Source organism: Drosophila eugracilis, unplaced genomic scaffold (genome assembly GCF_018153835.1).
Source record: "Drosophila eugracilis isolate 14026-0451.02 unplaced genomic scaffold, ASM1815383v1 contig_649, whole genome shotgun sequence".
NCBI lineage: Eukaryota > Metazoa > Arthropoda > Insecta > Diptera > Drosophilidae > Drosophila > Drosophila eugracilis.
In genome coordinates, this window is record NW_024573535.1 from 1088386 (window position 1) to 1114105 (window position 25720).

General features: G+C 42.4%; 1 protein-coding gene across 1 annotated transcript in view; it reads left to right on the forward strand.

Annotated features, from left to right (window-relative positions):
- The window catches only part of LOC108109684 (serine-rich adhesin for platelets), a 39474-nt gene continuing 13754 nt past the window's right edge, over window positions 1–25720 (forward strand). Inside the window, 10 exon segments of the mRNA XM_017218282.2 lie at window positions 1–1400; window positions 16113–16176; window positions 17283–17468; window positions 17589–18103; window positions 18164–18349; window positions 18416–18681; window positions 18742–19212; window positions 19274–20224; window positions 20292–25044; window positions 25158–25620. Coding sequence (XP_017073771.1) covers window positions 1392–1400; window positions 16113–16176; window positions 17283–17468; window positions 17589–18103; window positions 18164–18349; window positions 18416–18681; window positions 18742–19212; window positions 19274–20224; window positions 20292–25044; window positions 25158–25620 — 7864 coding nt within the window. The 5' untranslated portion in view covers window positions 1–1391.

Here is a 25720-nt window from a genome sequence, read left to right on the forward strand (position 1 = left end):
TAGCGTTGTCTTAATTTGAAAAATTTGTTAGTTTTTCTATCAATAAAGTTAAACAAACCTTTTTAAATATTAAAAACATATCTCAGATAAACTAAAAATCCCAAATCACAACAAACTACAACCAGAATGTCTTGCACAATTCGCATTTTCCTCCATTATGGCCAACAATTAGTGGCCGATTTCACTGCCATTTAACGCCAAAACCGCAAAAGTGTGTCCATAATTGATAATTTTCTGGTCTCGAAGCATAATTAAAGCAGCGCCATTAGTTTTCAGTGCTTTTTGTTTGTTTTTGTTGGTAATTTTAGGGCCCAAGAACGACGTTTGTGTGTCTCTCGACTGCTGCTGGCAGTTTAGCTTGGCCAAAAGTGCCATGTTAACTGGTTTAACAGACGGCTTTTGCGGCTGCGCAGCAACTGGTTGATGTTGCTAGTTGCTGTTGCTGTTTGCTGTTTGCTGCTTGGCCTCTGTTATGTCGCATGTTGCTGGTTTTCTGGTTGCTGGTTGCTGCTGCTGCTGCTGCTGTTGGCCACGCTTTTTGGCCACCAAACGGATTCAGTGCAGCGGCGACTCTCGAACGGTATTGTTGGCTTTAGCGGTAACTCGTTGCTGGCCGTGCATACGAAAGAAGATACTTTTAACATTTTTTTTTCTTTTGATTTTGATTTTGATATTTGAGTCTCAGTTCGTGGCTGGAACTTTTCTTGCACATTTTTCTTTTTGTTTGGCGGCCTGGCTTTGGCTTGCCTGGTTTTTTTTACTGTTTTTCTTGTTGATTTTGCGTGCCTCGAGTGAATGTGGAAAATTTGCAGATAGTTTTTTCTGCGATTCGATATGTGTGTGGATTTAGTTATTCAGTTATTGGGCCAAAAAGAGCGCCGCCGCGCCTGGCCGAAAGTGAAAAACTTAATGCGCAGACGTGTGTAACAGTTTTTACTTTCGGCCTGGTTAAATATTTTTTTTTTTATTCGGCATCTCCAATAGTTGCTTTTGTTGGCTGCTGATGTTGTTGTTGTTGTTGCTGCTGCTGCTGGGAGGCAGTGGAGCATTTAGCCAAGATCTGTGCAGATTGCATAAAATACAGACACAGCAGCGACAACAACAACAGTAACAACAACAACTGCAACCGCATTTAGCCCAGTTTTCTGAGCAAATATTTTCCAAAAGCTAACGACAAAAAATCTCACACTAAATCTTAGCGTTATTTTTTCCTCCTCGTCGTTGTCGTCGCGTTTAACTGAAATAATAACAACAACAACAACGAGAGCAGCAGCAGCAACAGCAACAACAGCAGCAACAGCAACAGCAACAGCAGCAACACCATTGCCAGCAGCAACATCTAGCCCAAAGGAGCCTTGTATTGCCACCTCGACCAGCAAAAAGCCGCCAAAATGCTTCCGGTAAGTGGTTGCAGCAACTGCAAATGAAAAAAAAATTCACAAACAACTCTCGACATTAACTGCAAAACTGAGAAATCATTTTTATTTCGCTGTTTTTGCCGCTTTTGTTGCCTGCATTTTGTACGCAATTAGCGCAAATCTGGCCAAAAGTCGTAAATATTTGGTCCAGTTCAGCATATCGACTGGATTTCCTGGCCTGGGCCCCCAAAAAAGGGGGGCTGGGGTGTTACTTTTTTCTTTTTCTTTCTTTCGTTGGACAACCTTGGCAGGATGTGTAGTTCCGAAAGTTGTTATCCTTGCCCAGGGCAGAAAGAAGAAAAAAAACCAGGAAAGATCGCCAAACTGGTTCCTCTTCGTTCTCAGCTAACTGAATTATTCATCGAGGCCGCGTTTTCGATTTCGTTTGCCCGGTTTGACTTGATATTAAAAAATATGTCTCTCTTAGATGATTGCATAATTAATGTGTGACACATCGTGCTGGGCGCAAAGAATTCTTCTGGGCTTAACTATGAGTCTTCAACTTAGTAGCTTCTATGGAAAGTAAAAGTATTTTCGAAGAAGATTTGCTAATTTTTATGGGTCATCTTCTGGTTTTATAAACTTAGGGTGTGTTTCTTAAAGTTTTCGATATTGGAAATCATTAAAATCAAGATAAGATATTAAGATTTCAAATTATGTTCAACAGCCTGGTTAAGTTTGCCTTCCTTGTGCATATTTACATATGAATGCCTAAATCAAATATTTATGTTTACTCATGCTAAAATTTAGACAGCAAAAGTCTTTCTTAAGCTAGCAGTTTATGATTTTGATTTATTTTTATTACATTTCTACACATATCTCAATCTTAGTATTGATCTTTTTAGTTAGTATTTTCTGCCTATTTTGTAAGCTCAATAAAATCAGCTTTCTGTTGAGATGAAAATGAATGCTTGATTAGTTATCATTCAGGTGAGGAATTCAACGAAAAGTGAGAGGGACGAGGCAGATGCACGCCTACATAAATTGGTCTAAAAATCAATTTTTACGATCTCGGGTCTTATGCAATGGCGAAACTTTTACCAGATTAACACCTCTGAAGACGACGATTGCAATTCCCATGCTAATCGAAGCGATCGAGTGCAAAACTTTCAAACACGAACCAAAATCACACACAGAGAGAGAGATATGTACATTGCACGCATATTAAAAGATGATGATAGACTTTTACTACGTTTTTTTTTTTGCTTTTTTGGTAAGCCCAGGGGCTCAAATCGAAGTGAGTCTGTAGTACATCCGCTTGGACCTTCGATGAGGCATATATACTTTTGTAGCCCGAACCTATGATATTTCTCTGGCTCATGCAAATTTTCAGCTGCGCATGCGCAGAAAACTCGTTTTCGGAATTTGGCTTTTATTTTGTTATTTTTATGGCTCGCTTTTTGTTATTTTTGTCAATTTTCGGCTTGAACTTATTTTTGGCCACGTTATTTAGTGTAGAGCCGCGGGGGCGAAACAAGTTTGGCGACAAGTGCTGCATAGACTTAAAACCAAAAAAAAAATGATGAGTCTCAATCTCATTTGACGTCAGGCCGCAAAAATGCGTGAGAAGAGGAAATCGACTATGGCTTTTGTCTTCGAAATGGTGAGAGAGAGAGACGGAAATCGTTGGCCCAGCCCCAGAAAATAGCAATTTGCAAATTCATGCAACACAGTCAAACACAGCAGACACTGCAACTGCAACATTGCAATATCCCAACGCCAACGCAGCCGCACCCCAAAGACAATGACAGTGAACTGAAAGCAAGACGAGTGGATCTGATGCGATCCCAAGCCTCTTCCATCTGCTATATGCTATATGCATATATTAAATCAGCCGCCTATTCAAGCATCTGATTTTCAATTAAATACTCTTTCTAGGGGTTGCTTAGGTTTCTTTGTGATTTTTAAACCAAGCAAAAAAGAGTTAAAATCATGAAAAAGGTGTAATTTTTGAGAAATTTTGTAGAAGCTGCTTGTTAAAAGTTGGCCAATCTTTTGTTAAGTTAATAATCAAATTCTTAAGTTGAATTATCTTAAAATATTTAACAAATTTATGGCCTTCTTATAATCTTATTTTTTTACTATCTACGATTTATGGTTATTAACCAAAGTTAATAAGATTTGAAAATAAAAGATTTATGGCTTTGTACGATCCCATTAAAAGCTGGCTTATAAATCTTCAAAAATAACTAAAAAACTGCCAACAAATATAACCAGTAAATGATTAATTTCATATTATATTTTTGCATTGCAATAAATTAATAGCAAAACCACAAAGAAATAACCACACACAGTCATTAAGTAATGAAGAGCTCTGCAAAGGCCAATTATGCGATGTAATTTGTTTTATGCCAAGGCATAAGCCGGCAAACATATTGAAATTATACATCCCGAAGATGCTGATCTCGTATAGATATGTACGTATAATCTGACCCCGGAGGTGGCACATCCGCCTTGAAGTCGTGGAAAGGTTTCCAGATTGGCAAATCGGAATTCGCAGCCGGCTGAAAGTGAAACCCGATGAGCGAGCGGAGAGGTAAAAAGTGAATGTATATATATATTGAAATTGTCGAGCTGCGGGTGGGAGGGGGGTGTGTGTGATGCGTTTTGGCATTTTATTCAAAAAGCATTATAGAAGAGTGTCATTAAGTTACCGGTTTTTGGGCTATTAAACCGCATTGGCCTGAAATTCCAGCATTCCCAGTGCAATCGCTTTTGGTAATTGTATCTGTCAGATGCACAGATACACGTGCATCGCGGGATCTGCCTTCAGTTTCATTGCAAAATTTGCCATTTTTTTTTTTTTTGTTTTAGCTGCCTTTACTCGTTACGTAGACGCCATCGGGGCATCAGAGGGTTAAGTCAGCTAAAGGGGAGGGAAGCGCGGGTTAAGAGCAGAGACATGCTCCAGAGACCGCCGGGATGATTCAATTCCATGACAACGACAGCGACAACAACAACAACAACAACATAGCTAACCAGCCATGTCTGCGAATTGTGGTGGGCGCTAGGGGGTTAATACGGTGGCAGGGGGGGTGTCTACTTCGGCTTTGATTTGGGAACATGCAAATCATTAACACACCGACAGCCCAGGGGGTGGGTCGGGTGGTCTCTTTGATATCCGAGTCCAGATATCACACCGAATTCGGTTGCAACTTTCAACGTTTTGCAACCGCCCTTTAAGCTCTGATTTTGGTTTGTCTTTTGTTGTGGATTTGTGGATGGTACTTTGTAGCGGGTACTACTGTACTTTACTATGATATTTCTTTATTATTTATGAAGATTTCTAGTGATTAAAGGCTCTCAACGTGCATTTATTTATACATTTTTATAGTTCTTAAGAAGCTTAAAGTTGTCTTTGAAATGAAAAGAAATCAACTTCCTTCTTCACCATTAAAGCTTATATATTTTTATTTTTAATAATAATTTTTGTTTTTATAAAATATATTATCTAATCTTTATTAAAAACACTTTAAACAATAGAAAATAAATAAATGCAGTGGCTCTTAAGGGCCACCTCTTGGCCAATTTAAAATCATACTCAATGGCCAGACTTTCCATCTGGAAATCAGATTCCCACCCTTGAAGCACAGCCTCTGGGGCCTTTTGGCAGCACTTGAGACGTAACTGTTAATTCAACTGACAGATATATAAGCATATATAGCAAATATATATATATATATATATTATAAGTCGGTGTTTTAACAGACAGACTCATGGATCGGTTATGCGGCCTGAAGGTCAACGTGTTTCGCGGTGGGGAAAAAAGCAAGAGTTATAAATTAATTTATTAAGCCAGAGCAGCGGCGAGCTGGCCAAGTTCCACTCTCCGCATTTAAACCCGTTTGCCAGGCTAGCTGGCAGCAATAACAAAATAACAAAGCACTTGCTCAAATTCCTGAGTCTTGACCAACAACGGTCTAACTGACCCCCAATTGGTATTTAAAAGAATGTGACTGCATTTGCCACACGACCACAAATGGCCGAAACGAAACGGCTAAGCTAAAATAAATCAAAATGAGGAATGGCAGAGGGTGAACAATGGCCACTTTAATTGCCACAAGGATGGCGTCTAAATAAATAGACAGCTGGTGACAGAATAGTGGGGAAAATATAGTACAAAAGATCTATGAAATTAGTTTAATTTAGATTGTTTAAAATATATAATCAACGTCCATGCTCTGAGTTCTCATTTGTTTTCGTAAATGCTCCCTCCATATCAACTTCCCAGCCGATAAGCTTTGAGCGCTGGCGGCGCTGTTCCATTTTTCTTGTTCCTCTTTCCGTCTCATTTCGTTGCCAATTGTAATATATTTTGTTTTTGTTTGTTCCTCTATCATCCTCGAACTCCTTGCTATTTCACCAACACTTTTTCGTTTTCCTCTCTCCGCCTCATTCCTTCGCTAACTGTTCTTTTTTCTGCCACGCTCATCCTCGGACACTTGCACTGGAATTCATTCTTTGTAACTTCTCTTTGCATTTTTAATTTTTTTTTCGCATTTGGCGAGTGAGTAAAATGAGTGATGAATTGGTTAGCGAAAAAAAGTTTATCTTTCTCTCAGTGCACAGCCGCAAACCAACACAAAAGCGTCACTAAATATGTGCATGGTTTTTTGTAGTTGTGTTAGTAAATGCTCTGCCGTGAGACGAATTTCCTGCTTTGTAGAGTATTAATATAAGTCCTAGCCTAATATTACTTGGCTTCTCTTCATTTGTTTGAAAACTTTGATGACTGAATTGAGCAGAAACTAAAGAATGGATAAGAAGATATCTGGGTGCTTTCGATCTTTTCAAAAATTATGTTATTATATTACCTTTAATATATAGTTTAAAAGATTCAAAAGACATAAGCCCATTCATAATTGATTACTTATTATACTTTCAAAACTCTTCAATTTCTCCCTTTTAATAACTAATTTAAAACCCTTTCTAACTTCTTTCCCAATTACTATTTATTTTCTCATCTTTTCCACTCTCACTTCCTTTAATTTCCATGTAATTTTCATTTGCTAATCCCAACAATAATCAAAATATCAAAATAATGAAGAAAAGAAAAAAAAATCAAAGTCATGCTACGATCTAATTAAGTTGAGTCCGGCTAATCGGATGTAACAATGGCATTATCTTTATGGGCAACCAAATCTGTGAGTTAACCCGCCCCGCTCTTAACCCATTTGGGTTTCCACTTCACAAGCCGCTGAAAATCATCCAAAAATTAGCCAGTGACCAGCTTTTGACCTCAGCCTCTCTCTCTCTCTCTCTCTCTCTTTCTGTTGCTTGTCTTGAGATTTTCATCTGCAACTCCTCAACTTGAACCTGAATGTGCATCACGATTATATTTTTTTCTGTTTTCTTCTCGGGTTTTCATGTTTTTTCACGGGTTTCTGTTTTATTTTTTTCTTTTTTGGGGTTTTTGGTTTGTTGCCGGATGCGCCAGTCAGCTTGTTTTTTGTGTTTTTTTGGTTTAATAATTTCCACTGAACGAAATTGAAAGTGAGCCAAGCTACAGAAGGCGAAACAACGGTTAAAAGTTAATATGAAAAAAGGTATAAATAAATTGTATACTAAAGCCGTGTTTAAAAGGGCATAAAAGTTACGCAAGATCGCCGCCGCTCTTCGATTGAGCTTCTTTGGTTTCCGTTTGGTTTGGTTTCTTTTTCTTTTTTTTTTACATTTGGCTTTTATATTTGGCTTTTTATTTGGCTTTTTCATTGTGGCAAGATGACATAATTGGTTCAAATGGGCGCCAAAGGCAGAAGAAATGCTCGTGGCTCCTTTTTACAACTGTTGTGTTTTCTTTTTCCATTATGGCCAATGGCAATAAAAGCCAAAGCCAGCAACTGGTGGTGCAGAAAAAAACAATAAAACAAGATGAGCTGCCGTATAACACCTGCCGTTAGCCCCGGCTAATTTCGCTTGCCTTGCCAATTATCGCTTAGACCCGCTGATAATTGCAAAGTAAATGTGGTGCCACTTTTTGTGGCTATTCCCTAAGACAGGGCGGGGGGAAGATGTGTTGCTTTGCTTTGCCGAGGGGTAGGCGGTATGTAGAGGGTCTGGCAGACGTCCAACTTTCGATTTCACTTTGAAGTGGCGGGGCAGTTCGGTTCGGTTCGCAACTTACGCACCTGAATCACGCACCGAAAGGTGTCGCCAGCTTGCCATTTTGTAACTCGGCTCAAAGGCTATTGACTGGCAAAAAGAAAAGAAATGGTTAAGTAATAGTTGTTAGTATGCATTAACATAAGTTATCAAGAATTGAAAGGTGACAACTTGATATTTGGGGGATTTTTTGGAAAAAATATTGGCATTTTCAGACCAATTTGAGGTTTTAGATTCGTTTTTTTATGTCAAATACTATTTTGTCCTGTTAAGTTATACTTAAAATGTTTAAATTTCTAAACAAGCTTTAAAAAAAAGTATTAAAATTTTTAATATATTATATATAACAGAAGAGAAGTAGATATAAATATTTAATAATAATTTTCAATGCGTGAAAAATGCAAGTAAATATGATTTTTATAGTGAAATATTGACAATTTTAGTAAAGTTGTTTTTAAAATTTGTACAAAAAATATTCTTATAATTTATACCTTTCACCGTAGCTAATTTTTGATTTAATTTATATACTTCACTCTACTAATTAAATCACAAAAGTTTCCCTTTTTTTGACAGGTGATCTTTAAAAATGGCAAATTAAATTAACGCATAATTAATTGATTTCTTGTCTGCATTATATTTGTATTAGCTCTTTGGGCATTATCGTTTTCTTTTCAAAAGCTTTCACTACTGTATTCCGAACTTGATTTGTTTGCTTTTCTTTGACGTAACTGTGTGTGTGTTGACAAATCGCAAAAATGTTGGCCGTCGTTTTGATAAATGACAGTGGCAAAAACATTTCACTCAAGAAGAAACTGAAGAAACCGTAGAAACTGAAAAATGAAAAACTGAAGAAAGATACATGGGTTGCACTTGCAGTTTTCTGGTTTTCATGTCATGCAAATCCGCTCGTTAATCCTCCGACGACTTTTCATGGTCAACTCAGGTGTGCGATCCGAATGGCAATTAAGGTGACCGAACATTAATTACGGTATTAGCCTGACAGCTGGTCACACTGCCAGGGAAAGTTTATGACCAAAATGATTGAGTGATATTTTTTAAATAGAAATTTCTTAATGGTTTACTTCTAATTTTAATTATTAATATTTTTATTATTAAATATAAAATACAAAATAAACAGTTAAAATCAGCCACAAACTGCTATCTTATCTCTCAATTAATTTCTTTAATTTACCCGTTTTTTAAAATACAATTTTCGTGAGCCTCATCGCCGTTTAACCGCTTTTGACTTTCGCCAAACATCTGGCCAAAAGTGGCATCGCCAACCCCACCCCTACCCCGCACTTGACAATCTTTATCGCCTGGCAATTTGCGTTAATGGGGAAAATTGCACCATTAGCAGCGACAAATGCAAAGTGATAAGCAGTTCGTTCGGCCGGCCAGTAGGCGAAAAACGGGGTAACACTTAATGGCCAGATCCGATGTCTTGTTTGTTTTGACCAACTTGATGGAGCACCTTGAAAAAACGAAACTGAAACCAAAACCAAAACCAAATCCAACAGACATCAAAGACAACGCAATTGTATCGAAATGATAATGAATTGGGGGAATCGAAATTAAAATTCTCTGCCTGATTCCGACTGACATTTCACGTTTTATTTGTCTCGATTTGATTGGATTTCATACTTTGCGATTAGGCCAGTGAGTCATTCATTCCACTCTAAACGGATTAGTTCCAGTTTCGAAAAGTGAATCACCATCATCATCATCATCATCGTCATCATTGTCGTCATTGGTGTCCCGGAAGCTGGACACTCGAACGGTATCGATTCCATTGGCCCATCATCCTGACTGCTTAGACCATTCAGGCCTTAAATTGAATTTTCACGCTGCAGCGCCCGCCAAAAAGGATAATATTTTGATTCGACAGCGGAGTAGAGCTTAAGTCCGCTAAAATGCGGCCAAATTGAAAATGTTGGAAGGGGTCTCTCGTCCAAGTGGGAAAAATACTCTTACTTTGAAGATTATGTCGGTGATTATAGTCACAATTTTGTAAGTTTAAAGAAAATTTGATTGGCATTTATTAGACATTTTATTAATCAAATTTTAGGAAATTGTTTAATGTAATTGAAGATAACAAAATGTCAGTTTATAATATGATTTTCCTTTATATGTTACCTTAACCCACCGTAATAACTTCAAATAAAAACAAAGTTTGATTCAAAAATCTTTAAAAAATTATCACTTACAAACCCTTTGTGATTTTTTGACCCCAAAGTGGCCCAAACTGAGTACCAAAAAGCCACAAAAATTTGACGAAATTCTCATTAAAAGGCAGTCGCAAAATATTTGGCGTGTAATTGGATTTAATGAACTGCCCATTGTTGGGCTCGTGACGTGACGACAAACAATGCCGAATCGCAATGATGATAATGATGATGCTGATGCTGATGATGCTGATGGCGATGAGGATGGCCAAGAGATGGTACATCATCAAGGCAAAATGCAGACAATGGAACAAAACCGAATGAACTTGAATTCTGAAGTTGGCCAAATGCGAAATGCGAAATGTAAAATGCAAATTTTGACATCGATGCAGGCGATGGGTAAGCTAGTGAATGGATGAGCATTGACATTGATCACGGGAAGATGTGAGTTAGATCCACAGATGGATCGAAGTCGGATGATTTGGAGTTGGGATTTCTATTTTATTGGCGGGTTGGCGGGTACCCGGCCTTGACAGGCACTGTCTTTAGTTTTTCAGTGGGCCAGTTTCACAATCTAACGATTGACATAGACGGTTGGTTTATGGCTCAATTGTGTGAGAGCTGGAAAACCGCTTTTCTTTTTTTGGCCCCCGTTTGCTGACCCATAATGCATTGATCCAGCGGCCAAATAAAGATGGACATAATCTCACCCCAACTGCAGCATCCGGCGACATCAACTTTCGCTTTTCTCATCGTTATTGGTTTGGGGTTTGGGGTTTTTGGTTTTTGGTTTTTGGTGGCCTCCTGTCACGCCACAAGGCGATTAAGAAAGCCTGCAAGGAGCAAAAAAGCGGAGCAGTCCGAGTCTTGGCAACATATTGAGATGCATTGGGGGATCGGTGGACTAACCAACTGGTTCCCTAAGCGGAGTCAATGACTGGGTGACTTCTGCTCCGTAATTGGCAACTCTTGGTCAACGCAGAGTGCGTTTATTGGCAAACTGTATTTTCTTTTTGGCCCGGTCCGGTGGCTTTTCACTTGGCCAAACGATTCGACTCCATCGGTGGAGTGTTCAAACGAGATTTTCTGCTGGTGTCATGACCGACAGGTCAATTGGAGAAATTGGCCAGGCTATGTGTTATATAATTGGAAGATATCTTTTTTTTTAAGTTTATATATTAATAAATAATATTTAAGCAAGCTTACCGCTTCCCTATCTAAGATTTTTCGAAATATTTCTTACTTTTCCGTTAATTTTCCTCTTGCATCTTTGTCATTTGGCCTGGGCCTGGGTCCCTCTTCTATTTACCTTCTAAGCTTGATTATTGTGTTCTGCCGCTGGCCATGATTCAGTTTGGGTCGTGGCCTGGTCTGTTTGGTTGCCTAATTGAAAACGGCTTGGTTGGCCAAAGACTTGGGCTCGCTGAGATTGGGAGACTGGGAAAATGAATTCGCACGGTAATCTCGATGTTGGCCAACAATGCTCAACTTTCGCACGGCATAAATCCCTGCTAAATGCATGAGTTAAATGCATCAGCTTATCGGCAAAGATCTGTGGCATTGTGCCGGTGGTTTTAGGTTTTAGGTTTTCGGTTTTTGGTTTTTGGGTTGTGGTTTTGATTTTGGTCGTGCCACACCCATTCACCCTCTCAAGGCAGGCGGGAGGGCGGCTGTGTGATGTTTTCAAAGTGGCTCCGGTTCTCTGGACAAGTGGAGTGGCCTGTTCAAATGTCAAAACTTTTGTTTACAAAACTCTTCAGTGCGACACACCCGCTGGCAGCTTGCTAAAATTCAAGCAATCCCCCGAAAAGCGAACGAAACGGGGCGTATACGCAATGTCTCTTGGCCAGACATTGATCTCTGGGCCACGTTGTTGCTTTTGTTGTTTTGTATTTTTTTTTGTATTTTTGTGGGGCGTTGACATTGCGACGCTCTTTGGTACCTGAAACGTGACATGATGTGCGGCACATTCTACGTGCTACGGAAATTTCCAGTCAATTTCCAGGCGGGAGCGGTACTGCAGCGGACCCTCTTTGAATTTTAAGTTGCATTTAAGACTCAAACTGAACTGAACTGAACTGTACTGAACTTTACTTTACTTTATTTTACTTTTGGCCAAGTCATGCTGCTTTTCGGCTGTGTAAATGTGTAAATGCTGATCTGGGATGGTGGCCAGCTGCAGAGCTCTGGGATGGATTATGAATAGCCAGAGCATTATCTGCGGAATTTTCATATATGTGGCCAAGATTGATGGCCAGCAGACCAGCAGACCAGCAATTTACTCAAATATTCACACATGATTCACGGGTGTTCGACGTAACAAGCAACCAAAAGGAAAAGACAAGCTGTAAATATCTCCAGCAAACTTCACATAAATTTTGCAGTCGGAAAAAAAACTTTAAGCTTCCTAACAACATACTCAAAAACCAATGAGTCACTTTCGGGAATTTCTCATATATTTGTTTGGTAACCAAAATTCACTTCTTATGGCCAAAACTCCTTGTAAATTGCCTGTTACAGTTAAGACCATAAACCTGGCTGGGCAAATTAAAAAATAAACCATAAAATTCACACCATATTTATACAAATTTATGAACTGTTTTAAGTTAATGAAGTGCTTTTTTTTAACGGTATTCAAAGTTTCATTGTTAGAGCTGGCCAAAAACTAAACTTGGTTTAATTTCATAAAAGTTAATTATTGGCTACAAAACGTGCGAGTAAACGTCAATTAATTAATTTAACACTAATGACTAGGTGCAATTTCTTTAAACGCTAAGCTGCAGTTTAATAACAATTTTATTTTGATTAATTTGGCTTAAAATTTGTGTTAAATGGTATTGGCCAGCTGGTCTTTAATTTCTTATAAAACTTCATTTGGGAAAAATCCTAACTTATTAATATTGTACAACATTCCGAATGACTAATTTAAGCAGCTTTTAACTTGGCCAAAAGTATCCATGTGTATAGCCACTTGATTCATGTCTGTCAGTCGTGGAAACAAGCAACTTCTAATGGACGACAGCTCAAGTATCGAGTATTGAGTATCTGCATTGGCAATTCGCTTCTCATGATCGCAAAGTTCTCGAAGTGGCAAAGGCAAAGCGGCGACCTGCTCTCAATAACAGAAAGAAAAAAACCAAAACGAGAGCAACTTGCGGCGATTTATGAGGCAGTTAAGCTCGGCTTGATTCAAGGTTAAATCCAGATTTTATGCAAAGCCAACTGCCACCGAGAAACAGCCAATATGTACGCAACTTTTGTGCATTTTTTGCGCGTTTTTTAAAAGTTTTTTTTTTGTTGTTTTTGGTTTTATTTTGTCGTAATGCGATGCCTTACGTAAGCAACGGGCTCTCCAGCTGCAGTTGCAGTACACAAACATATATATATATATATATATCTGTATATATATATGTATAGGTGAGTAGTATGTGTATAAATGTGCCACACACACTGCATCTCCGCAAGTGTTGCAACTTGTTGTCGCAGCAGCAGCAGCAGCAGCAACATCAGCCAACTGCAGCAGCAACTTGTCCATAAATTGTACCGCCGCTGGGGCTGTAAATCCGGCCAAAAACGATTCTCAATTTTGGCCCGCTGTGGAAGCTGCTGTTTAAGCGCCCTGCAGCAACATCAACAGCAACAGCAGCAACACCAACATACCCGACCATGCCACATTTAGCCTGATTTTAATTGCCAACCGCTACTTGCAATTAAAAGAAAATAAGGCTGGACAGATACGAAAAACAAAAACAAAAAGCAAAAAAATGAAAAGCTGAAACTAAACTGAAAACAAATCTGGCATTTGCCTTTAAGTACATGTGTTGCCGATGTTGCTGCTGTTCACTTTGCGTAAAATCGACAAATTTGTCAAAGCAAAGACTCTGCTGGCCAATCAATGCGAAATGCGAATGCGAAATGCGAATGCGAAATGCCAATGCTCATGCGCATTGTACAATCCCAAATTGTTGTCATTTCATTTTCATTCAAGTTGTTTAGTTTTCGTACTTTTTCTCCATTTATTTATTTAGCTTTTTATTTCGTTTGGTTTTTTTTTGGCATGCAATTTTATGTAAGCAGCTGCTGGTGCAGTCGCTGCCATAAAGCAATGTTAAGCAATGCGTAAGGCAACCAAACGGGCCAACTACCAGCCAGCAACCACCATGTAAATGATGGCTATATATAAATGTAAATTGCCAAAGCGTTCCATAAACATATCTTGTTTACCTATGCTGGTCCAATGACCCAATCAATGTCCACACACATTTTTATAAATATTTCTTTAGCTTCGCTTCGCTTCGGTTCGATTAGCTTGGCACTGGGTAAATATGCCATTACCTCCCCCTATCTCTCTCTCAGCCAGAATTGTCTTTGGCTTTTGTGTTTTGGCAAAAAGAAAGAAAAACAAAAATGGGACAGCATTACCACCTCATCGAAAAGTATGCCGGATATGGATACAGCTGCGATTTACGGCTAAGAGGGGAAAGCTTCAAATCGCTAAAGAGCTCAAAAGCTATATATATATATGCACTCCCCCTCTCCCCCCACGATGTTAGAAACATTTTTGTGGCATTTTGCAAGTGCAATTTGGTCGCCGCTTTTAGGGAAACTCTTGGCTTGCATCTGGGTTAAGAACTTAGAAGGGCTACTACAGTTAAAAGCCAATGAACCCTACTTGAAGAAGGTTTATTCTGCACTCAAAGTTTGTGCTTCTATAGCAGCTTTTAGCTGGTTACTACTGATGCTGCTAAGGGCTTGCACATGCAACATATTAGCTTCCTCGAGACTTCTCACGATTATATGCTGAATTTTATATTTTACAATAAATTATTCTTTAAAAACTTAAGTTAAAAGTATTTCTTCTTGAAATTCTTTAAAATAATACAATTTTTCCTACATTTTGCCTCATTGAGTGCAATATTTTTTAAGTTTGGCTTAAACCAAGTTAGTAACCGACTTACATATGTATAAACCACTGTAGTTTTTCTAGTTCTTTTTTTCCCATAACTTGATTGATTCGACGTCTTTGTGATTTTCTGTGCCGCTTATTTAGTCTAAGATTTGTCGTGTTAGCTTTTTGTATCAAATTATTTATGCAAAAACCAAAACAAGTGAAACTAGTTTCGGTGAGATTAATCTTCTCTGACTTGTGAACAAAAATGTAGCCTTCAAAAATGGTGTTCTTCTTGAGAAGAGCTGACAGAAAGATCTTACTACTCGTACTAGCAACTGCCTCAAAAGGAAATCCAATTTTAGTTAATGACTTGAAGACTTCCCTTGGCTGATTGCCTTTATTTATAGATAATTGTTTTTTTGGCAACAAGAAAAGAAAGTTCCCCTCCGGCTGGTAAATGCAATTAGCAAACTTCACTGAATCACTGGTCAACTGATCATCTCATAGCCATATAGCATATATTATATACGGTATATAGAGAGGTTTTAAAGACGAGAGCTGGCCAGGTTGCTAATTAGTTATGAGCCTTAGCAATCCAACCTGTTCGTATCTCATCACAGGCAGATGTTTTTTCGATTGTGATGGCGATGTTGATGGCAATGTTGATGATGCCTTGGCTTGATCAATTTTTATTTCCAGGCACTTTGTTGGCTATGTGTAAAAATTCACTTCGATGAATGAACGATTACGGAGTGTGTGTGTGTGGTGTGAGCCCAAAAAAAAAAAAAAAAAACCGGCATGGCTCACACACACACACACACATACGCATACGCAATCAAAGTCGAGTTTTTGGTACGGATTGCTTATGTAATCTGGTGTGTTGTTTCTCTTTCGGTTGCTGACCAAAATCCGAAAAGATTTGGGCCCATTGTGGCTGCGGCTGCTGTTGTAACACTTTGGCATTTTAATATGAAAATCCGTTTAAGATATTTATGAGTGTGACTCACTGTGTGAGCCGCTCCACAAATACAAATACCAACAAATAGCAAATAATAATACAGTGTAGTACCGCTTCCTAGTCAGACCGCCCCTCTTATGACACTAACAAAACAGGGCGTGGCATTTGCATCTGATTAGCTCGACTCGATTTGCATATGAAATTCATCTCGTCACAATATGTGATTATGTAAGACGCGATTTGATGGGCGACCTTCATGGGAACCACATCTTTGAGTTCGTGTCTTTGGTCTTTTGTTTCGCCCAGATTTATGCGGACCTCACCGATCACCAATCTCCAATCTTCAATCTTCAATCTCCGATCTCCCGCGAATCTCCGCGACCTATCCATCGATGTCACTGTGTCAATGCTGATGGCCCATGGCGATCGCATCTAGCAATCTCGATATGCTAATTGGGGCTGCCCGCCGATGGCTTCCGCCTCGTGCTGCTGCTGTTGGCCAAAAATCTGTGGGGGGATCGAACTGATATAATTATTGGCCAAATTAAATGTTTAATGTTCTCCTTCCTCTATTGCAGTTCCGGCGTGGAGCGGCCTGGCAAACGCTCTTCCTGCTCTGCGCTCTCGCCTATTGCATAAATGGTAAGTGTTACTCTGATTATTAAACTATAATAAATAATACTAAAGAATTTGATGAGTTTTTGGCTAGATTTATGGTTAATTGGGTAAAAATAACAATAAAGCATTTCCTTTTGCTTTTATTGAAAGTTTTTTTATTTTTTGTATAATATTTATGGCTGTTTTTAACTTTTACAAAATTATTTCATTACGTTTCTAACTTTGGCTTCAGAAGCTCTACTTTAGGGGTGCTCAAATTAGTCCTAACGGCAGAGCATTCACAGAGCAAAACAAATACAAGAAAACATGCACATATTTAGTGACGCTTTTTTGTTGGTTTCCAGCTGTGCACTGAGAGAAAGAAACCCTTATTTTTGCTTACCAATTCATCACTCATTTTACTCACTCGCCAAATGCGAAAGGGACTCGAAAGTGAACTCAGAAGTTATAAGAAATGATTTTCAGTGCAAGTGTCTGAGGATGATAGAGAAGAACAAAATATATTACAGTTATAGACGGAATGAAGCGGAGAGAGGAAAACGAAAAATCCTAGGTGGAATGCATGGAGTTCGAGTATGTTCGAGGAAGAAACAAGAACAAAATATATTACAGTTAGCGACGAAGTGAGGCGGAAAGAGGAAAACAAAAACTGTAGGTGGAATAGCATGAGTTCGAGGATGATCAAGGAAGAAACAAGAACAAAATATATTACAGTTAGCGACAAATGAAAGGAAAGAGGAAAAAGAAAACTGTAGGTGGAATAGCATGGAGTTCGAGGATGATCGAGGAAGAAACAAGAACAAAATATATTACAGTTAGCGACAAAATGAGGCAAAAAGAGGAAAACGAAAAATTGCAAGTGGAATAGCGCCGCCAGCGCTCAAAGCTTTCGGAAGAGCAAGTTGATAGGAAGCAGGGATAATTTACAAAAACAAATGAGAACTCAGAGCACAGGCATAAGCATATCCATGCTCTATTTTATATTTCATTTAATTGCTAAGTGATGTAAACTCCCTCTAAAGCTGTTGATATATTTATTAATTATTATAATTTAACATAAAACTCAAAATATGCCTTGTAAACTTTTACTAAATCTCTTTGTTTTCCCTATCACTAACCATCACTAACAGAAGCCAGCAGCGAGGGTCGCGTGGTCTGTTACTACACAAACTGGAGTGTCTATCGACCGGGCACGGCCAAGTTCAATCCACAGAACATAAATCCATACCTGTGTACACATTTGGTGTACGCATTCGGTGGATTCACCAAGGACAACCAGATGAAACCCTTCGACAAGTACCAGGACATAGAACAGGGTGAGTACGGAGTCTGTCGTAAACACAGACACGCCCCCATTCCTTCCGGCGAGTTAATTTGACTCGGCTTTAATTTCCTGACCGTCTGATGACCATCCATCCCTCTATGACTCTAATCAGGTGGCTATGCCAAGTTCACTGGACTCAAAACGTACAACAAACAGCTGAAGACCATGATTGCCATTGGCGGGTGGAACGAAGCCAGTTCCAGGTTTTCGCCATTGGTGGCCAGTAACGACCGTCGTCAGCAGTTCATCAAGAACATCCTGAAATTCTTGAGACAGAACCATTTCGATGGCATTGATCTGGATTGGGAGTACCCAGCCCATCGAGAGGGCGGCAAGTCCCGGGATCGCGATAACTATGCCCAGTTTGTCCAAGAGTTGAGGGCCGAGTTCGAAAGGGAAGCGGAGAAAACTGGACGCACTCGTCTCCTGTTGACCATGGCAGTTCCCGCTGGCATTGAGTACATCGACAAGGGTTACGATGTCCCCAAGTTGAACAAGTATCTGGATTGGTTCAATGTCCTGACCTACGATTTCCATTCATCCCACGAGCCATCTGTTAACCACCATGCTCCGCTCTACTCGCTGGAGGAGGACTCCGAGTACAACTACGATGCCGAGTTGAATATTGTAAGTTTGAGTCCTAAGAACACATTATCTTACTATATAGATTCCAATATAATCATGCAGGACTACTCCATCAAATACTATCTGAAAGCGGGTGCGGATCGTGACAAGCTTGTCTTGGGCATACCAACCTATGGACGATCCTATACTTTGATCAACGAGGAGAGCACCGAACTGGGAGCACCTTCAGAGGGTCCAGGAGAGCAGGGTGATGCCACGCGCGAAAAGGGATATCTGGCCTACTATGAGGTTGGTTAACCTTAACAGCTTAAAGGGTTCTTAGAGTTATGACTAACTTATTCTTTTCCCATTCAGATCTGTCAGACCCTCAAGGACGACCCCGAATGGACTGTGGTGCAGCCGAATGCCAATGTTATGGGTCCCTATGCCTACAGGCGCAACCAGTGGGTGGGCTATGACGACGAGGCCATCGTGCGCAAGAAGGCCGAGTATGTGGTGGCCCAGGGACTGGGTGGAATTATGTTCTGGGCCATTGACAACGATGATTTCCGTGGAGTCTGCAATGGAAAGCCATATCCCCTTATTGAGGCGGCCAAGGAAGCTATGGTGGAGGCATTAGGGTGAGGCAAATATACTTTTTAGATATTTTCAAGGTTTTCAATGTTCTCAATCCCCTTTAGACTGGGCATCAACGAGGTTGCCAAGCCAAGTGGTCCACAGAAACCTTCAAGATCCCGCAGTCGCGATAATGCTGGAACCAGGAACCGTCTTAACGGCAAGACCGAAGCACCACCCAGCTCCAGGAGACCCAGTGCCACTAGAAGACCAACAGTGAGCTCCACCCAACCGCCACCGCCAAGCACCACCTTTAAGCTGACCGAAGCTGAGGGATCCTCTCTTTACATTGGTGGCCGTGCATCCACCACGCCACCACCACCAACGACTCCGGATCCAGGTTCTGACTTCAAGTGCGAAGAGGAGGGCTTCTTCCAGCACCCCAGAGATTGCAAGAAGTACTACTGGTGTCTGGATAGTGGACCATCTGGTCTGGGAATTGTGGCTCACATGTTCACGTGTCCATCGGGACTGTACTTTAACCCAGCCGCCGACTCATGCGACTTTGCCCGCAATGTACCCTGCAAGACCAAGAAGTAAATATAATGGTTTTATAATATTCAAAATCCTTTACTAAGCCTTCATTTTCCACCTTAGATCCACCACTGTGGCACCAATAACCTCAACAACCCCTCTGACCACGACAGTGCGTTCGAATCGAGTGACAGCTGCACCCACGGCTCGTCCAGTGTATCCACGCACGACCAGCAGCACCACAACCAGCACTACGACCACCACAACCACCACACCAGCGAGTGTCGATGAAGATCTCGAGTACGAGGAGGACACCGATGAACTATCGCCTAGCAAGTCAACGGATGCTGAGGAAGATCCACAAGTGATCAAGGAGCTGATCGACTTGATTCGCAAAGTGGGTGGTGTGGAGCAGCTGGAGAAGCATCTGTTGCGCAACAAGGACGGATCGATTACCTTGAAGGAAAATTCTGCCAATGGTGCAGCCACCACGCCTTCTACCATTAGCAAATCTCTGTATGATCGTGTGCTGAGTCGTCCTGGAACATTGAGTTCTTTCAGTCGCAATCGTTTCAAGCTCAGCGAAGCCACGGAGACGAGCACGGAAGCAACAGCTACCAGTGCTGCACCCAGTGGCAGCTCCAACAGCTACTCCAAGTACTCCTCAGTTCTGAGGGGCAACAGCCGACAGGGACCACAAAACGAGGGCATCGAGAAGCTGGCCGAGTTCGATGGCTTCTTGAAGGAGCGCAAACAATATGTCACCATCAATCGCCATCGATCTGCCAGTCAGGGTGATGAGGAGGAGCATGCAGATCAGCAGGAAGAGGAAGAGAACCTGGCCGAAGTTGAGACAACCACACGTCGTCCATTGAGCTCGGTAACGCCTTCGTACACAAGTCTGCGACGCACAAGGCCCACTACCGTGGCACCTCCAGCAGAACAATCCCAGGAGGAGGCGGAGCAGCAAACCCAGACTCAGGTCAAATCCTATGCCACCTTGAGCCGTACACGTGGACGCACCACGGCATCACCAGAGGTCACGGAACCAGCGCCCAGTTCGACAACTAATCGGTGAGTAAATAAAATACAAAATAAAATGATTCTTCTTTTGATTAATCGATAAATCTTCCCTTGACAGTTACAAATACTTTGAGCGCACGCGACCCACCAAGAGTGCCACTGTCGAGGATGCCGAAGATCCCACGGAGGACGAAGAGGAGGAGTACGAGGACGAGCAAAAGGACATTGTTACGGTACAGAGCAAACAAACCACAAACACACGTAAATATGCGAGCATCGGCCGCAGAACAACCACCACCACAACGCCAACACCAGAAACTACAACAACAACTGCCGGCACTGAGACTGCCAAGGCCAGCACAACAACAACAACCACCAACAACAACAACAAGAACCACTACAACAGCAGCAATAACAACAACAATGTGAAACTGAATAACCTAATACCAACAGAAGAGAACATCACAGCAACACCCAGCACCACCGCCCAATCCGAAACCACCACCACAACTAACGAAACCACTGAACCAAACGAAAGCACCTCAACCACCACCACCACCACCACATCGACAACTAACAACCTGCATACCACCACACCCACACCAATTGTAGCATCCACTGTCCCAACAACAACCGCCAACAACAATGGCATTAACTCAGACTCTCTGCTAGCCACCGAGCTGAGCGAAGCCTCGCCCACCCATCTCCCTCCCAGTCCCGACCTAGAGACCACAACGCCGACTACAACCCCCTCAACCACAACAACAACAACAACGGAACCCGAACTGGCCACAACAACAACCACACCGAAAACAACAACAACAATCACAGGCAACAACGAACTGAATGACGTGAACAACGTGGACGAGGACAGCGAGGTAACGAAAACTAAGACCCAATACAAGTATGCAACGACCAACCGTCGACGTATAACCACAACAACAACCACGAACAACAACAACAACAACAGCAACAACAACAACAATGCAGAAGCAGCGAACGATGCTAGTCCAACAACAAACGGTTTGAGTAGTTTAAATAGAATTAGAACCAACCCGGGCAGAAGGCAACCCCAACCAGAACAGACCCAAACCACAACCACCGAACCAAACCTTTCTAGTCCCAGACCCTTTGGTTATCCCCGACGTCGCACACGTCCCACAGCCAGCACCACCACCACCACCACCACTTCTCCCCAAACCGATAACGATAACAATACCGATAATAACGATAACGAAACCGATGCAGTTGCTCAAGTAGTGAAGAAGACACGACTATCCCAAGGGGATAGGCCCAAGGTGAGTGCCAGTCTTCCAACAGCAACAGCAATCAACACACGAACAAAAACCTCCTCACTGCACCACCAAGAATCCCAAGTAGAAGTAGCTGGTAACGGTGGCAATGATAGCTTAAGGCATGAAGTAGTTAGCTCTAGTTTAAGTCAATCCCAAAACCACATCGAAACCGATGTCCCCAGCACCACTACCCAGCTTCCTTTCAAGTACACTTGGCGAGCGGTGCGTCGTCCCGCGTCGCAGCGTACTGTGGTGCCTAATTCTTTAGCGGGTGACGACAAGGACTCGCGGCGCTTTGCCGGCAAGCAGTTGAACACCGTATCAAATGTGGAAGAGGAGGAGCTGCAAACCACCACCAAGTTCCGCAGTCGTCGTCTGAATTCCGCCGAAGACGAGTCCGAGGTGGCTCTCGAGGTGGCAACCCAATCAGCATCTCACGGTTCCCGCAGCTATCAAAGCATCCAACGCTCTGCTAGCAAAGCTTCCACAGATGACTCTCAAATCCGATACAAAGCCATCACTCGCGACTCCGAAGGTGGTGCTCATCTCAGTGCAGGACGCAGTTCAAGCTTTGTCAGGAATCTCGGTGAAGCTGCCAAACCTACACTTCCCCATCAGCCTATAAGCAGAGGTGGACAGATCGTAGAAAGCACCACCGAAGATGAGAATGTGGCTGCCGAGATAATCGATGATGAAAAGAGAGGAGAGACCAAAGCCCCAGCTGGAAGTGAAAATGCAGATGATAGTAACACTGCCACCGAACAGGAATCTCCCGAAATTGTCACAGAACCTGCACCACCACAGCTAGAAGTCACCACTCTGCCCTCAGAAACTGCAGATGTGAGCTCTTCAGAAGCAACGATTAGCAGCACCACTGAACAAACTGAAGCTAGCAGCAGCACCACTGAACTGAATTCTGTTGTTAACGAATCCAAGGATGCTTTGAGCACAGAATCTGGAAAGCAAGAAAGTTCGGATACCGAAAACCAAGAATCCGCTACAGAAATCAACTCTTCTGAAGCTCCTGCCAGCAGCTCAACCAAACCAACTGAAGACTTCAGCAGCAGCACCACTGAATCAAGTTTGGAAGCCATTGAAAAAGAAACTTCCTCTAATATCAGCGAAGACTCCACTGAGGTGCCTGCTAGCAGCTCAGAAGTGCCAGAGAGCAGTAGCACCACTAGCACCACAGAAGAAACTACAGAAAAACCCACTCGTCGTTCTTTCAACCGCGTTAGTTCAACCACATCAGAAGCCGTGCCGGAAGAAGAATCCACTTCCACCGTAGGCCCAAGACGTCGCGTTATTGTACGCACCAGGACCAGTACCACCGAGGCAGAAGACGAAGCCCAGACAACCACTGAGGGACCAAAGCGACGTAGTTTTTACAGAACCAGCAGTACAGACGCACCTATCAGCACCACTGAAAAAGAAAGTGAAGCCCAAACAACCACAGAGGGTCTTAAACGTCGCAGCTTTTACAGAACCAGCACAACAGAGGCACCCAGCAGTCCCTCTGAAGTAGAAAGTGAAGTTGAGACAACCACCGAGGGTCCAACCCGTCGTTCCTTCTTCAGATCTAGCACCACTGAAGCATCTAGCAGCACCACAGAGGAACAAAGCAGCACCACTGAAGCAGCAATTGACGTTGAGACAATCACTGAGGGTCCAACGCGTCGGTCGTTATTCAGAAGTAGCACCACTGAGACTCCTACTAGCACCACTGTAGCTTCCAGCACTGCCTCCACTGAAGAAATTAACAGCAGTTCCATAAGCGATGAGGCTGAAACAGATACCAGCACCACTCGACGTTCGCTTTTCCGCAATAAAACGCCGAGCACCACAGAAGCTGCAACCACAACAACTACAGAAGAAAGTGAAGTGAGCAGCTCCACCAGACGTAGCCTTTTCCGCACCAGCAGTACCACAGAAGGCACGACAACAACTACCACGGAAGCGGCCAAGGAGAGTGAAAATGAAAATGAGGCAACCACAGCTTTGCCAAGGCGCCGCGTTATAGTTCGTGGCAGTTTCAGACCTCGCAAGGAGGGAGATCTCTCCTCTCTTCTAGCAGCGGATGCCAACAAAAGAGCCAGAAACCACAGCACCACGAGCACCACAGAAACACCTGATGGTCATTCGTCTTCCTCCAAAGAAGAAGAAGCCGAGCAGGAAGAACCGCAAAGTGTGGAGAAGGTAAACAGTGGCCGAACTGTATTAAATGCCGTTCGTAACCGCACCACCACTAAAACCGAGAGCTTAGGCAATGGAGTCACGCGCACTCGCACCACCTACGTGCGCACCCTCGGGGCTGGCCAAAAGGTTGTTAAGCGCATCCACACCAAAACGGTGGAGGAGAAACCGGCGGAGTATGAATACATTGTCGATGAAGTTACTCACCCACCAACGCCGAGCACTACCCGTCGCACGGTGACCCGCAATCGTGGATCCGTGCGCTTTGAGAGCAATGATCTCTCTTCGCTGCTGGCCCTGGACTTTGCCTCTCGTAGTAACCGTAAAAAACAAGGTCAAGCTGAAACAACGGTCACCAAAACGAGAAGACGTCTTCTGAAGAAACCCAAAGAAACCATCGAACACGAAGAGGTTGAAGAATTCGAGTATGAAGCAGGTCAAGAAGCTGGCAATGAAGTGGAAGAAGATACGCCTCGTGTTAGCACCACAGCTAGGCCGATAATCCGTAGAACCAGACCGACTAGAGGCAGTACTACAACCACCACAACAACCACTGAAATTCCAAATGAAGTGGAGCCCAGCACTCGGAGGGCAAGCTTTGCCTTTAAGCGACCCTCAAAACCCAGCACAACCACTGAAGAACCAACTACTACTTCCACTGAACCCACAACCCCTTCAGAGGCTACCACCAGAAGGGTGCTCACCTTCAGAAGACCCGTGAGCACAACTACCACCCAGTCTCCAATTGAAGATGGGTCCACCGAGGAAGCCACGTCTTCTTCTACTGAAGGTACCACCAGGAGAGTTCTTGCCCACAGAAGGCCAGTGAGCACAACAACCACCACACCAGCTCCCGTTGAAGATGAGTCTACAGAAGATCAGCTAGCAGCCGCTAAGCAGAAGTTTGTAAACCGCCTCCGAACCAGCACCACCACGACAACAACCACCACAGAAGCAACACCAAGCACCACCGAAGAAGATTTGAGTGATCTTAAAGTGCAGCTTAGCAACGCCATCAACCGGTTGCAGTCAGAAAACAAACTAGAAAGCCAGACAGTCACGAAGGGAAGTGAAGCCTCCGAAGACGAAGGCGATGATAAGCTCTCTTTACCGATTTACCACAGAAGAAAGTACTATCAGTATGTGAAGGATTCACCGATTACCTATATAGACAAGTCGCCGGCACCACCGGATATTGAAAGTGTGACCGTAAACATTAAACAGCAAATCCACGACGTGTTCAATGTGAGTGAAAATGAGACACCAAATAATTCTCTAGGCGAAGATGGAGAAAGCGAGGGCCATCGCCAGGCGATGGAGCAGGCCAAGGAAATCAATGCCGAACTCGGTCATTTTTTATTGAAAACCCCCGGGTCAAAGTAGGTCACCCGGGGGCAAAGTTGGTCGGATCAGGAGAGGAAACCCTAGATGATGATGAGATAACCGCTGAGATCGATGAGGATGAAGATGATGAGGTTAGCGAGGGAAAACTCAAGTCAATCCAACGACAAGGAAAGACCTTTAAAACTATACCACTAGCAACAGACTCGAGCAATGAGACCTCCAAGATTGTAAGCTTCTCTCTTCTAGAAGAAAAGGAAAGAGGCGAAGAAGACGCCAGAGCTTTACGAACCTATACCAGATTGAACCGCACACGCTTGACCCCGTCCACCAGATTGCGCGAGAAGACCCAAAGTGAACCACTAGACACCACAACCCGGAGAAGCTACAGTGTTCCTCAGCGTTTCCGTGTTCGATCAACAACACCCACGCCAGTGGCAACCGAAAACAGTGAAGAAGTCGATGACGAAAATGAAAACAAATCTGCAGAAGAATCACTAGTGGGCAGTACAACTACTGCAGTGCCATCCACTAGCTTTATAAGAACCCCAACCAGAAGGGTGTTCACCCCCAGAAGACCTGTTAATGCTGTTGAGGATTCTAATTCTTCTGATAACGGTAAGTTTTGTTAAGTTTATTTTAATAAAGTTTGAAGTTAAAAATTAATGCATAGCTGGAAGCCGTAAAACTTAAAAAAATAAGCCATTTAAATCTTTCT